The sequence below is a fragment of the Heliangelus exortis genome, chromosome 20, assembly GCF_036169615.1.
Source record: "Heliangelus exortis chromosome 20, bHelExo1.hap1, whole genome shotgun sequence".
NCBI lineage: Eukaryota > Metazoa > Chordata > Aves > Apodiformes > Trochilidae > Heliangelus > Heliangelus exortis.
This window is the reverse complement of record NC_092441.1, coordinates 10,944,084-10,956,645: the sequence shown is the minus strand read 5'-3', so window position 1 is coordinate 10,956,645 and position 12,562 is coordinate 10,944,084. Positions and strand designations below refer to the sequence as shown.

The window sequence follows — 12,562 nt, the reverse complement described above, 5'->3', positions numbered from 1 at the left end:
ATGTGAAAAGTGTTTGTATTCTAATGTACAGTAACTCCACAAAATCATCATGAGTTTAGCTTGCCATAGGTGGTGATAAGTGAAATTTGGCCCTGCTTTAGTAGTGGTGTTAATGGAAAAGGCAGAGACTGAATTAGCCCTTTGCTTGTCCAAAGAGAAGCATGAGGAATGCTGACAAGTCCTGGTAAGAAACCAAACACTGTTGCTTTCTTGGTTCTCTTGTGTAATTGAGCTCATTTTAATATGATCTCTAAATTTAACATTTATCCTAAATGCTGCATTGGATTTTAATAATTCAAATTTTGTGTTTTTTCAGGTTTTGGAAGGCTTGAAAAAAGTTACCTTGGTTTCCCCTGCAGACGTGAGCTTTGCAGAATCCAGAAGAGATGCCCTGATAGCCATTGCAAAGTATGTTTACCATTTCTTTTATTTTTGGCTAATTTTAATTCTTTTTCTGGAAGCTTTCTGCTGTTCATTCTGCTTTTAGCATGGCTCTTAAAATCAGTTACAGTATGACATAACTATTTAAGTGGAGGACTTAGGCACCTCTGTTACTCAGTGTATCTTTGATTCAGAGAATGATCACTCCATCACACAGATGGAGTACAGCTCTGGTGTTGTGGAGTTTTAATCAACAATTTAAAAAAGGGTGTTAAAGTAAAATTCAATTCACATTTTATTAGTCCTTTGCTCTGCTTGCTCACTTCATTTGAAGGGGAGTTCAGAAACTGACAGGTACTTGGGCCTTTTTGTAGTATTACAGACATAATCTGCTCATCTCTTGAGTTTTTAGCTCTGCCAGTGTTCCTTTGAACCTAAACACTTACCAGAAATCCTTATATCAGATGCAGCACAGCAGACTGAGAAATATTCTTCATACTTCTTGCACTGGATGTTAGATGTGTTTTAAATACTGTATGTCCAGGAATTTTTATCAAGCAGCTGTGTTGAGCTATGGTTTTAATGTTTCTCTTTGCCAATGTTAAGGTTTTTCCCCTCGTTTTTCTATTTTCAAAGGGTTTGCCAGACAGTGGGTGTAAAGGGAGAAGGATCCCAGGAAGAATATGTCTGCAAAGATAATGTTTCTCAGATTTATGCTACACTGCTTGGTGGGATGAGTGACTACACCACAGACAGCAGGGGAGATGTTGGAGGATGGTAAGATGTCTTACACAGAGATGTAAACTTAGCTATTGTGTTTAATGTTTAGTTAAAAAAAAAGACTGCCTTTGCAAAACCTGTTAGAAATTAATAGCTTCAAGCTGTAGTTGTAAAAAGTACAGAGGTTTAAAACATTGCTTCTATTTATTTGGAATAACACATTGGCTCCTGCCTAGGGAACTCTCTTCTTGTATGTTCGTGTCGTGGGGATTTTTTGCCAGGAGAGGGAGCAGTTGCATAACATGTTAGAGACAGATTTTCAAGGCTAGTAACTTGGATAAAAACTTGATGAATTGTCCCGTGTTATTACTGACTCTCTTGTAAGTTTTCTGTTTCGATGATTGCAGCTATGAGATAGATGGGATAATTCAGTCTGTAGGAATATATCTACTATTTTGAAGTCTATAGAATTGGTATAAGTCTGTAGACTGAAGACATTCTTCAGTCTTTGCAGTTCCCTTATATACTGAGTCTTCTTTATATATTGAGATTGCATTCATTTGAATGATTTCTGTGCCTTCTGTAACAGTGACCTGAAAAGGCAATTTCTAAATTAATGAACCAAAGCTCATGTCTGTGTTGAGTTTATGAGGAAGCTGTAGTTGGAGGTGTAATGTCACCTATTGGTTGAAAGCTCCTTCTGTCTTTGAATGTGGCAGACAGAGCAACAGTGAAGATTTGATATGAAAATATTTTATAGGAACATCATTTCCGTTTAGTTTAACTGAGTGACATCTACTGTACTGTAACTGGCACCTGTGACTCCAGAGGTGAGGAGGAGTAGAGCACTTCTGAAATGATCTCCAGACTATTTCTGTTGTGCCTGTAGCAAAGGGGGCAGAGCTGGCAGATGATGGTTGCTCCCTGTGATGGTAATTGCTGACTTGGGAAGGCTAAAATGGGCAAAATATTAGGTGTACCTTGCAGGGGAGGGTGTGCACTCCTTGCTTCTTTCTGTGGCCAAAACAGTCTCGGTAACTTCCTTGCTTCCTCCTCCCATTGCAAGCGAACCAGTCCAGTTCTGGAGCCTTGGCTGTGCTTAGCTTCAGCAGCCATGCATAGCATGCTGATCCCTCTTTGGATCAGGCAGAATAATACATGATGACAAGTCTGTATTGTTGGAGTTTGGGAACTCCTTGTTTAGGCTCAGGTTTCTGGCTATAGCTGTTTCAGCATTCTATCCTACTCACTCTTTAGTGTTTATTCTATTTGCTAGCCCCAGGTGTGCTTTGAAAAAGAAAAAAAGTTAATTTTAGTGGTATTCTCCCCTTTAGGATTGCTTATTAGATAACTTGAACACAGGGGCAGGTGCTGTAAGGTACATTTGTAATTACCATGAGTAATGGGAGCAACTGAAACACACCCCATAACCAACTATTGTTGTAGGTAGGAAGAAAAGCTGTGATTGTGCTTTTTTGTTGCAACATCTATCTGTCCTGCTAGAGTTTTTCATTGCCAGCAGTCACTGGGTGATTTATATTGCTGTCAAACCTTAGTGCTTGTGCTCTACTGAGTCATTGGCAGTCACTGAGATATCATCACTTCCAGTGTGAGTGGCAATTGACATTTGTAACTACTCTGTCTTTGCACAGAAGTGTAAGTTCAGCACGAAGTAGAAGAAAGATCTTTTGCACCATGTTATTATTGGACACTTTTTGAATTGACTGTCCTTATTCCTTTGGGCTACTTCACTACACTATTTACAAATGTGTTGGAAAAGTACACAAGGCAAATAACCCACAGCCTCAGTTAACATTGGTGTGTTTGTATTTTTCATATTTTATATATATATGCCCAGCTCCTTAGCTTTTAGTACTGGTGGCTAAGATTGTCATATGGCAGGAAAATAATAACACAGGGCAAAAAATCAGAGAAAAGTCAAGGCATGCTTGACATCTCCAACTTGGAAGAAACAAGAATGCAAACTAGTAAGGATCAAGGTCAGGTCATTGCAGCTTGCACAAGGAAAGAAGGAGCTTGGCTTTCCTTCTCCTCCTTCCTCAGCCATCAAACAAGCAAGTGGGGAGGTGAATTCTCTTACTCAGAAAATGTAGTAACACAAGATTGACACAGGTGTAACTGAAAGAAAACAAGAACAACCTCCCATGGTGGGGAGTCAGAGAAAGGGAAGAGATACTGAGCTTTTTGCTTTCAAAATTAGGTGAGATACTGAAGTAGATAAGAACCTGGATAAATATAATTAGGTGTTTAACTTAAATTCCACATCTGACAGCTTTCACACAAGTTCCCCATACCTATTATTTATCCTTCTCTCTCTGTCTTAATTTAAAGCCAAAACTGTACAAAGTGGTAATTTTCAAAGGAATCCCGAGGAAATTAAGTTCCCAACATTCATTAAAATTCAAATGTGCTTTGAGCACCAGAATCTTTTAAAGCTTCCTTGGAACTGCCAGCCAAAATCAAATCAGGAAACATGGAAATTAAAGGGGGTAGAAGAATCTATCTCATAGCAAACAGTTGGCTTCTAAATACTTCTGTGGCCTCCCAAATGTTTTCTCGTTCTGTTTCTGTTATACCACTGACTGAGATGGAAAGATACAAGGAGAATTGCCACTTCTTTGGAGATCATTTTTCTTTGTTGTTTAATTTTTGTCTTTCTTTAGTGGAATCGTGGGAAAGTTTAACTGAATTTGCTTTCCATATGCAAACTTTGTTTCTTTTGACAGATTGTTTGCTGGGACTTGTCCAATCTGTCTACAGGTGTTAGACATTAGTATCTAATTGTCAGATAATACATGAAAAAAGTAGGAAAACATCCTTTGATGAAAGACTGCCAAACTTGTATTAAATTACTTAGGAAAAAATGATGTAATTTACCTTTTTTACCATTACAACAAATGTCCCAACCAAATTTTCAGTTTATTTTGGAAATTAGACACAGGAGTATGGCTTTTCAAAGTAGGCAAGTACCTTTTCGAAGATTTTTTTTTTTTTAATTCTTACTGAGAAAGGCAGACATTACAGTGAGTGACTAATGTGATGAATTAGTTGGTCCTGCTCTTCTGCAGTCTCATGCACTCAGATCTGCTATGATGCTGCCCATGTCTCAACAAAAACAAGTACTTCTAACAACTTGTGTATTGACATGCTATCTGGTTTCAAACAAGTGCTCTGATTTTGGTTTTTGACTGAAGTCACACTCATCTTTCTTTTATATTGATACTGTATCTAAATATTTGGAAGCAGAAAGTCATCATCTAAATAATATGCACTCCAAACACAAATGAGTGTTATATTAGTGAATATTTTTTCATAAAACTAATTACTATTTAGCCACTTGAACCATTCTGAATCACTTTGTTTTACTATTAGAAGTATTAAGCTTGAAATTTTACATGAATGTGATACTTCTAACAGTGGTTAAATAACTTGTCAAAATATGGGCTGACCTCTTTAGATGATTAGGAGACAGTGCACTTAGGTTTAAATACTCCTACTAGGACACTAAATATTAACAATAGTTATCAATTTTAACTTTCTTAAAGAATAAATCTGGCCACATCTGGCTGGAATAATAATCGGATGGTGAGGCAGGGGTCTTGCCTGGGGAGGAGGATGATGCTTGTACCCTGTGTATGTGGGTTTGACTTCACAGGGGTTGGGGAACAGCTGTACACAGTCCTCTGCCTCCCCACAACACAAGAGCTGCTCTCAGGGGTCAGTGCTTTGATTGTTTGGAAATTTTTGCTTGTGTCTGTTTAACTTAACTGCTGATGTATTTATTTGAATAAATACTGATGTAACTACTCAGATGTTTCTCTGTTCCAACAGGGTCCGTGAAGCTGCCATGACAAGTTTGATGGAAGTGACACTGCTGCTGGTTCAGAACGAAGTAGAGTTAATTAATGCCAACACGTATGCTGCTTGACTGGTTTTGTGTCTTCTCTTACTTCATCCCAGCCGATACAGCAAAGTGCTGCTTACATACATTGTCTCCTTGCTCCTTTACTGAGCGTGACAGAACTCTAGATAGAAGTGCATCAGGCTTGTCTCCATGCAGACTCTTGAGTATATTGTATCTGGTTTTTGGAGAAGCTGATGTTACTGGGGGAGACTGGGTGGCAGTCCCACTATTGATATCCAGTGCCTCTCTGAGATTTGGTCTGTACTTGCTACTTCTGTGGAGCTTGCCAGTACTGTTCACTTGAAAACTTGCCTGCTTATCCAGAGCATCACATCATTAATTTGGAACCTGATAAAACGTGGAGAGGAGTTTGTATTAATTTCTGTTGTCTTTGCAAAATTATTAGTGAGGAAATGGAGAATGATTCCCACTGGGCTGATTTTCAGTTTCATGATACAATGGAAAAGTACAACTTACCAGTTTTTAAGCAAAACTTTCTTAATAGTTCTGAAAAAAACTAGTGTTCTTTTATGGACAGAGCATGTCTAATGGCTGAATATATACATAATTTCCTAGATCTTTTCCTCTGCTGTATCTGCAGTTCTCTTTCCATTTGAAATGTAGTAGTTCATCCAAACCATAAAGCACCTTTGTACCTGCTTGGATCAAAAGGTGGCACGTATATGAATATCAAATATTGTGTAACATTAACAGCATGACTTTTTTTGAATCTGTGGAAGACAAAACTATAAAGATTCTGTCACCATATTTATGTCTTAAGTCACTTGTACACTCATGAAGAAGAGTTAGACCAGAATACTTGGACTGCATGATATTTTTGTATTGTTGCAGCGATTTAAATTTTAATAGACATTATACTGATTAAATGGTGTGATTAATTGTTCTCTTCTTTGTAGCTGCAAGCAGATTATGTGCTGGTTGGCCCAACAGTCAGCTGAAAAAATTGATAAGTTTCGAGCTCATGCAGGATCTGTGTTTCTCACTCTTCTACATTTTGACCATCCTCCAGTTCCACATATACCTCATAGAGAAGAGCTAGAGAGGGTATTTCCAAGGTAATATATTGAAGAAAGTATCCTAAACCAGTGAGAATAAACATGCATGCACACAGTTAGACACAAGTAACCTGGTGTTATTTCTGTGTACAGTGAATATGCATAAATACATAAAATAGAACTTGTAGCATGAGTGCAGGTTAAAAATGTACTTCCCGATGATGGGTTTTGTATGGCCATTCTGCCTAAGTTTTTCTCTGGATCAGCCCTGATAATTTCTGAACCCATCAGCCAGTTTCATAGTAGAGTAGTTGCAGCAGTTTTCCAAGATGGGATTTCTAGTTAAAGAGTAAGAGCAATTTATTTGTGGATGGTGATAATAATACCTGATGGGGATGAGAAGCATCCAACTTTGTGTCCTCATTCTCTTTGTTCAGCAGACTCTCAACCTCCTGTAACTCAGGAAGTGCTTTCTCTGCTAGGCAGCTGATTGATCTGGGGGAGCTGCATCTTTGTCAGCTGTTCCTGGGTTAAGTCTGCCTTTTCATTAGTTGTTGGTGGGAGGAAACTGGACATGTGACACAAGAAGGAGAATTTGTTTTCTTAGTGTAGAGAAAAGTGCATGTGTAAAGGAAACTGTGGTTCAAGTTGCTTATCTGAATCAGGAAAAGGACTTGAACTTTGCTCAGGTTTTGATTTGTATTTTCCCCATATGCTTCAAGACCAATGATTATTGTGATTTTTATTTTTTTATTTTAGGTAATTCATTGCCTTTTTCCAGACATGTTGCTTAAGGATGAGGAGTTACCGTAGGAATGTATGGAGAAGACAGTGCACACATAATGAGATTTTTTTTTTCTTCCTCTTTCCCCAGGTCAGACAAAGAGACTCTAAACTGGAATGCTGCATCTGAAGCTTTCCCTCGAATCACCCAACTTTTGGGTTTGCCAGCTTACCAGTACCATGTGCTCCTGGGCCTCTCAGTGTCAGTGGGTGGATTAACAGAGACAACGGTGAGGGCCAAGAGGTTTCCTCAGAGAATGCATTTACCTGATAGAGTTTCCTGATTCTATGTATTTTCTATATTTCTATGAGAATTTCAGATGTAAGGTTTTTAAAAGAAATCAAGTTGCACTTAGCAACCCAGTGAGCTTTTTGTTTTTCATCTTTTCTTGAGCATGCAGGAAACAAGGAGTAAGGACACTTGGTTTCTCATTTCTTGGTGAGGTTGAAGCTGTGTGTTCTATCTCATTGGCTCAGTCAGCACTCAGGTTTATTTGCTCACTTTTCCAAGCTGTTAACAGAGGAAGAGCCATTCAGCTTGCTGAAAACAAGGTGATTGCCAAAGATGTAGCATAAATGAAAACAACTATTGGGGTAAGCACACAGATCAATATGAGATTCAGAATGACACTGCAGGGGAATATCAGAGCAGTAGCAGAATATTCTGGATTGTCAGTGACATCTTTAAATTACAGTAGCCCCCTACCAGGAGGAGAAGGCCATGAGTCAACATCCTGACAGTATCTGAGTTTTTCTGAATAAAATTGCTATGTCTAGTTAAGAAAGCTGGTAGAAAAGTGGTATTACATCTGGAGTTTTTGTGGGGAGAGGACAGCTCCTGGTGGGTTCACAGGAGGAAGGTAACAGCCCTGGCTTGTCCCCCATGGCAAACACTTCCTGATGTTACCATGAGCTGTTTGGAATATGCCCAACTGATGGGCTCTGCTTTGGTGCCACGGGTGCTGCACTTGTGATCCAGATGTCTGTGTGCCACTGGGGTTTTTGGAGCTGAGAATTTGGTGTCTGTGAGGGTTTGTTAATTTAACCCAATTTAGGGAGTTGTAATGTTCCTGAAATAGCAACTGATTATAAAGCAATGGCTATTTTAAAATGTTGGAAACATCTGCTTCTGGGTTTGTGGCAATAATTATCAGACAGACAGTGTAACTTGTAACAGATACTTTGAATAGCAGACATGCATATGAAATTTAGCTTTTAGTCAATGATAATTATAGGAGGCTCCATGAAAACCAAAGTTATTCGTGTAAGTATAAAAAGAGAAGAGAGCTGTGGAGAAACGTATTCTGACTGGTAACTGAGATGAGAGGAAAATACTTATTCAATATTTTAATTATTTTTATTTTTTTTTAATTCTGGCTGTGCTTGGTTTTCAAGAATGTAAACAGCTCAGTTACTTCTAGTTCCCTTGCCTTGTTTCCATCTGCGAGTGTATTTAAGGGAAACCTTCTGTACTGTTTTCAAAATATGATTTTGAAATGTTAACTTTCTGTGACCCTGCATTTTTCTTTAATGCTGAAGGCTTGTTCTGGTTAAAATATTCTCAGGGGCTTTGGCTTTAGAAAGATGATGACCTAATTTTCTTTCGAGGCAGATAGAAGTGCAAGAGAGGCTCAAAGTATAGGCTACTTACCCTCGGGATTATACAGTATGTGGTAAATTGCATTTAATATTTAAAATATGATATAAAAATTAGAATTCATATATTTTGCAATGACTTCCCAAATGTATTGTCAAAGCCTGTCCTGCTCTTTCTTGAATATGCAGGGATTGATTTAAAACATTAATAGAAAAATTTAAGAACTTTTTCTATTAAATCCACAGGAAAGAAGCAGATTTTAGCATTTTTTGGATAAAAGAAAAGGGTTATATAAATACATGTCCTTGCAGTAACCTGTGTGTGTTCTTGTAATCTCTTCTTTCTTCCTTCTCTCACTTAAATATATATATATATATATATATATACACACATACATGTGAATATAGAGTCAGGATTCTCATATACTGAAGATAATCTGAGTTCAAGACTGTATTTGTTTTTAAATCATCTCAGGGACAATCAGTAGGAGAAAGGCTCTGTTGTAATTCAGTGCTCAGTGGCTATTTTTCCAGAGTTAAAAATGCTCTGTAGTACAGTTAGCAAGAGGAGTTCTTTGTTTGGTTTTTTAAAGAGGTTTTCTGGACTGAGCTCTGTGGGGTATCACACAAACATTTGGGTGGCAGCATGGTTGCTGAAGGAATTGCAGCTCCAGCATTTGAAGTAATCTGGAAAAACAGAAGATTCCTTTGGGATTTGGCATTCTGCAACATGGCCTTGGTTCAAAGACCACTTTCTCTGCCTAAAAGAATCTTCTAGTTATATAGCTGGACACAATGAAGCTTATTTCTTATGGCTGCATTAAAAAATCCTCTCAGTATATGGAGGGCAGAACTAGACAACAGTGTTCTTTCTCCAGTTCACAGACCCTGTAGTTTTGGGGGTTGGGATATAATTCACAATTATTCAAATACACTGTATTTTTTAAAAATTTAAAGCACAGAATGTCCTGTGGTTTCTGCTCCCCCCTCCAAAAGGGGTGAAAAATACATTAAAAAGATGAAAAACCTATTTCGAAAATTAGAAGTTTTGTCCCAGCCCAGTACCAGGGTTCCAGCATAAGGTGCCAAAATCCTTTAATAATTGGAACATTCAGTTCAAAACTGTCCAATGAATGCATGTGTATGGTGAAGCACCTGGAAAAAACTACAGTCTGGTGGTATATGGATGTCAGCATTACCTGTGTGCCAAACACTTTACACAAGTTGTGTTTTACTTTACTCAGAAGGGACCCATTGTTTGTCAGTGATGTTCATGGCTGCACATAACATTTGGGGAAAATGCTGCCCTTTGAACATTTGTGATAGTTCTTACACAGGAAAATGTTGGGATATTTGTACATGACCTTCTAAAATATCTGGTAGTATGCAAATGAATTATTTTCTGGTTTGAAGGAACAGGCCCTAAATCCAGTTCTCTTGATTGGTAACTCTTGAAGAATTGTGAGAATAGTATCTGGTGTTCTCTTTTTAAAGGAAGAATTAATGTTAATTGTTATATTCCTACTTCTTAAAAAATACCCTAGACGTGAGTCATAGTTACTGGCTTCCAAAGATTTGCTGTATTAAAAGAAATGTTGAGAGCAAAAAAAAGGGAGATATGGTTTCACTTGTGCTGTAATTAAAATGCCAGGCAGATTTTTCTGAACTCATTGGGAGAATAGGTTCCTGCCACCTCAGTGCTGTAAATGTGTCAGGGTTAGAAATCATCCCAAACCAGGGTTATTTACAGACCATAGCATGGCTGCTTCTGCACATGACAGGGATGTTCTGCCTCTATGCTTAGTCTTTCTCTGCTAAAATACTTCTATGAGCATGGGAGCCCTTAGCAATCCCCTGGGTATCATCCTGCTGGTTTTCTCCAGGCTCTCTCAGCAATTCCTCACTTGACTGCCCCTCCTGGGCTGTGAAGCACAGGAGACTGAGTTCTCTTAAGAGAGATGCATTTTTAAGAGAGATGCATTTTTCAGTTGCATCAGCTTGTTTCATAAATATTACCTCTTGAGCTCCTGGTGTATTCTTCCACTTTCAGAGCCGTAACAATATTATTATTTGAAGTAAAGCAGGATAATCATAGCAGTTTGGGAATATTTTATTTTGAGAGAAAGAAAATAACAAACCTTTAATGTGATCTTTTTTTTCCCCCCTACAATGGCAAAACTTGAAAAGGATTAGTAAACCCTTCCTTGAAAAAAAGGATTAATGAGAGTAGTTTCCTGTCAAATGTGAATACTGAATTTATGCACTCAGCTGCTGTTGGAAGAGGATCTTGGCAGTGCAGTGTCCACTCCAGGTAGTGAGGGATGAGGGTGTTTCTGTGTAGCCAGGTTGCAGTCTGGTGCAGTGGGGTTCATTCCCTTTGCTTCATCTGAGGTTCCTTTGTCACAGCTCCGATACTCTGCCCAGAGCCTTTTTGACTACATCAAGAAAATCCAGAATGATTCCAGTGCCATGGAGAGTTTTTGTGAGACACTGCTGAAGGTCTTTGAGGACAACCTGCGGAATGACCGGTAAGGTTTGGGGTTTGCTGCCTTGTCCTGAGCAGGGGCACTGTCTGAGCTCAGGTCTGTGGCACATCTTTTTTAATGTGCTGAGCTGAAGTTTGTCTCAGCCGTTTAAATGTGCTTTAGTTACAGGTGTTTGGTACAACAGAACCTTTGGCAAAATGTAGAGCAAAGGAGTAAGGGCAGAATATTTTGCATTTACTGGAGTTTAATATTACTAAGCACCAGTTTGGATACAGTGCAGTGTTGGGGGTTGTATATTGCTCAACTCTTTTCAGTGTAGTTCAGTCTGTGTTTCATTTCAATAGTGTTTTTCACAAATGCTTCAAGTATAATTTTCTGGTGAAGATTTTTCTTTGAAGGTGACTCATGCACAATGAGATTAATTTCTCTATACCTCACATATCAAACGTGCAAAATAGAAATTACTTCCCAAGGGAAAAGACCCTTATAAATATTAGAGAATGTTGAGTTTTATATTATTTTTGTTTCTTGTTTCAGCCTTTGAAATAGCAAACGTGACCATAGTTACTCCAGCTCACACATTGTGTGTTGGTTTGTTTGGTAATTATGTGTAGTGTGAAGGTGTTGTAACTTCTGATACCTTTTGTGGAATACGTTGTTTATATACTAAAAAATAAATTAATATATTATACTGCTGTTAATTGTGTTTTCAGGAGTCTTCAAGTTTAAACCAAGCATGTTGTTAATGAGGGTTTTTTCCTTTTGGCTGTAACAGAATGTCCCCCCCCTCAGCCAAGGAGGATGATTTAACCCACACACAGAAGTTACAGAGCAATCCTCCTCTGTGTAAATTAGGCTTCTAATTTAAATATGTGTAGGTAGATAGGAAGTTTATTTATTTGTGTCTAATTAAAAATAGTGTTTATCTGTTTGCCAAGAAGTGTATTTACATTGTTACATTATTTTCTTTCATCAGGGTGTCTGTACCTCTCCTGACAATGCTGGATCAAATGCTGGCAAATGGCTGTTTTGAGATCTTTACCATGGAAGAGAAGTAAGTTGCTGCAAGTCTTCTGTGTTTATTTTCCACCATGCAGTAGGGCTTTTAAATCACACTGCTGCTGAGCATTGCTCTAGATGTGGGTGCATAGAGCTCTTAAGTGTGTGTGTATATTGATTCTGTGTTTTAATTTTACTGAAGTGGGGCAGCTGTGATAAAATCTGGACCAGATCACCTTGAAAGGGTCTTGATAAAAATCTTTGACTCTTGTATCAGTGCAGAAGTTGGTTATTTGTTCATTGTTTAACAACCAGTACATTAGTCAAGTTCAATTTGCATGTTTCACTTTGCAGCCTTGGGTGGGTATCAGATCCATTTCACTTCTTTCCTTTACTTGCTCCCCAGGTGCTTGCTTGTCAGAGCATGTTCTGCTCTGCAGCCTGAGCCTTCAGCAGTGGCAGTGTCCTCTTGGGATGCTGCAAAATAGTGTGCCTACAAGCTATTGCTTCTGAAACCCCACTGCTTCTGTTAATGTGAAAATCTCTGAAGAAGTTAATCAAGATTCTAATAGGAAGAATAAAAGGGCCATGTCCCAGCTTTTCCTTACCAAATTCAATCTTTTGAGATGTATTTGGTTCAGGAAGGGATAAACATG

At 38.3% G+C, this 12,562-nt stretch overlaps 1 protein-coding gene across 3 annotated transcripts in view; it reads left to right on the top strand.

Annotated features, from left to right (window-relative positions):
• TBCD (tubulin folding cofactor D) overlaps window positions 1-12,562 on the top strand; it is a 107,054-nt gene that overhangs the window by 82,494 nt on the left and 11,998 nt on the right. For all 3 annotated transcript variants that reach the window (XM_071764218.1, XM_071764219.1, XM_071764220.1), the window contains exons 29-35: window positions 317-408; window positions 1,018-1,158; window positions 4,954-5,037; window positions 5,944-6,102; window positions 6,917-7,055; window positions 10,828-10,949; window positions 11,884-11,961. In XM_071764218.1, coding sequence (XP_071620319.1) covers window positions 317-408; window positions 1,018-1,158; window positions 4,954-5,037; window positions 5,944-6,102; window positions 6,917-7,055; window positions 10,828-10,949; window positions 11,884-11,961 — 815 coding nt within the window. The remainder of the gene's footprint in view (window positions 1-316; window positions 409-1,017; window positions 1,159-4,953; window positions 5,038-5,943; window positions 6,103-6,916; window positions 7,056-10,827; window positions 10,950-11,883; window positions 11,962-12,562) is intronic.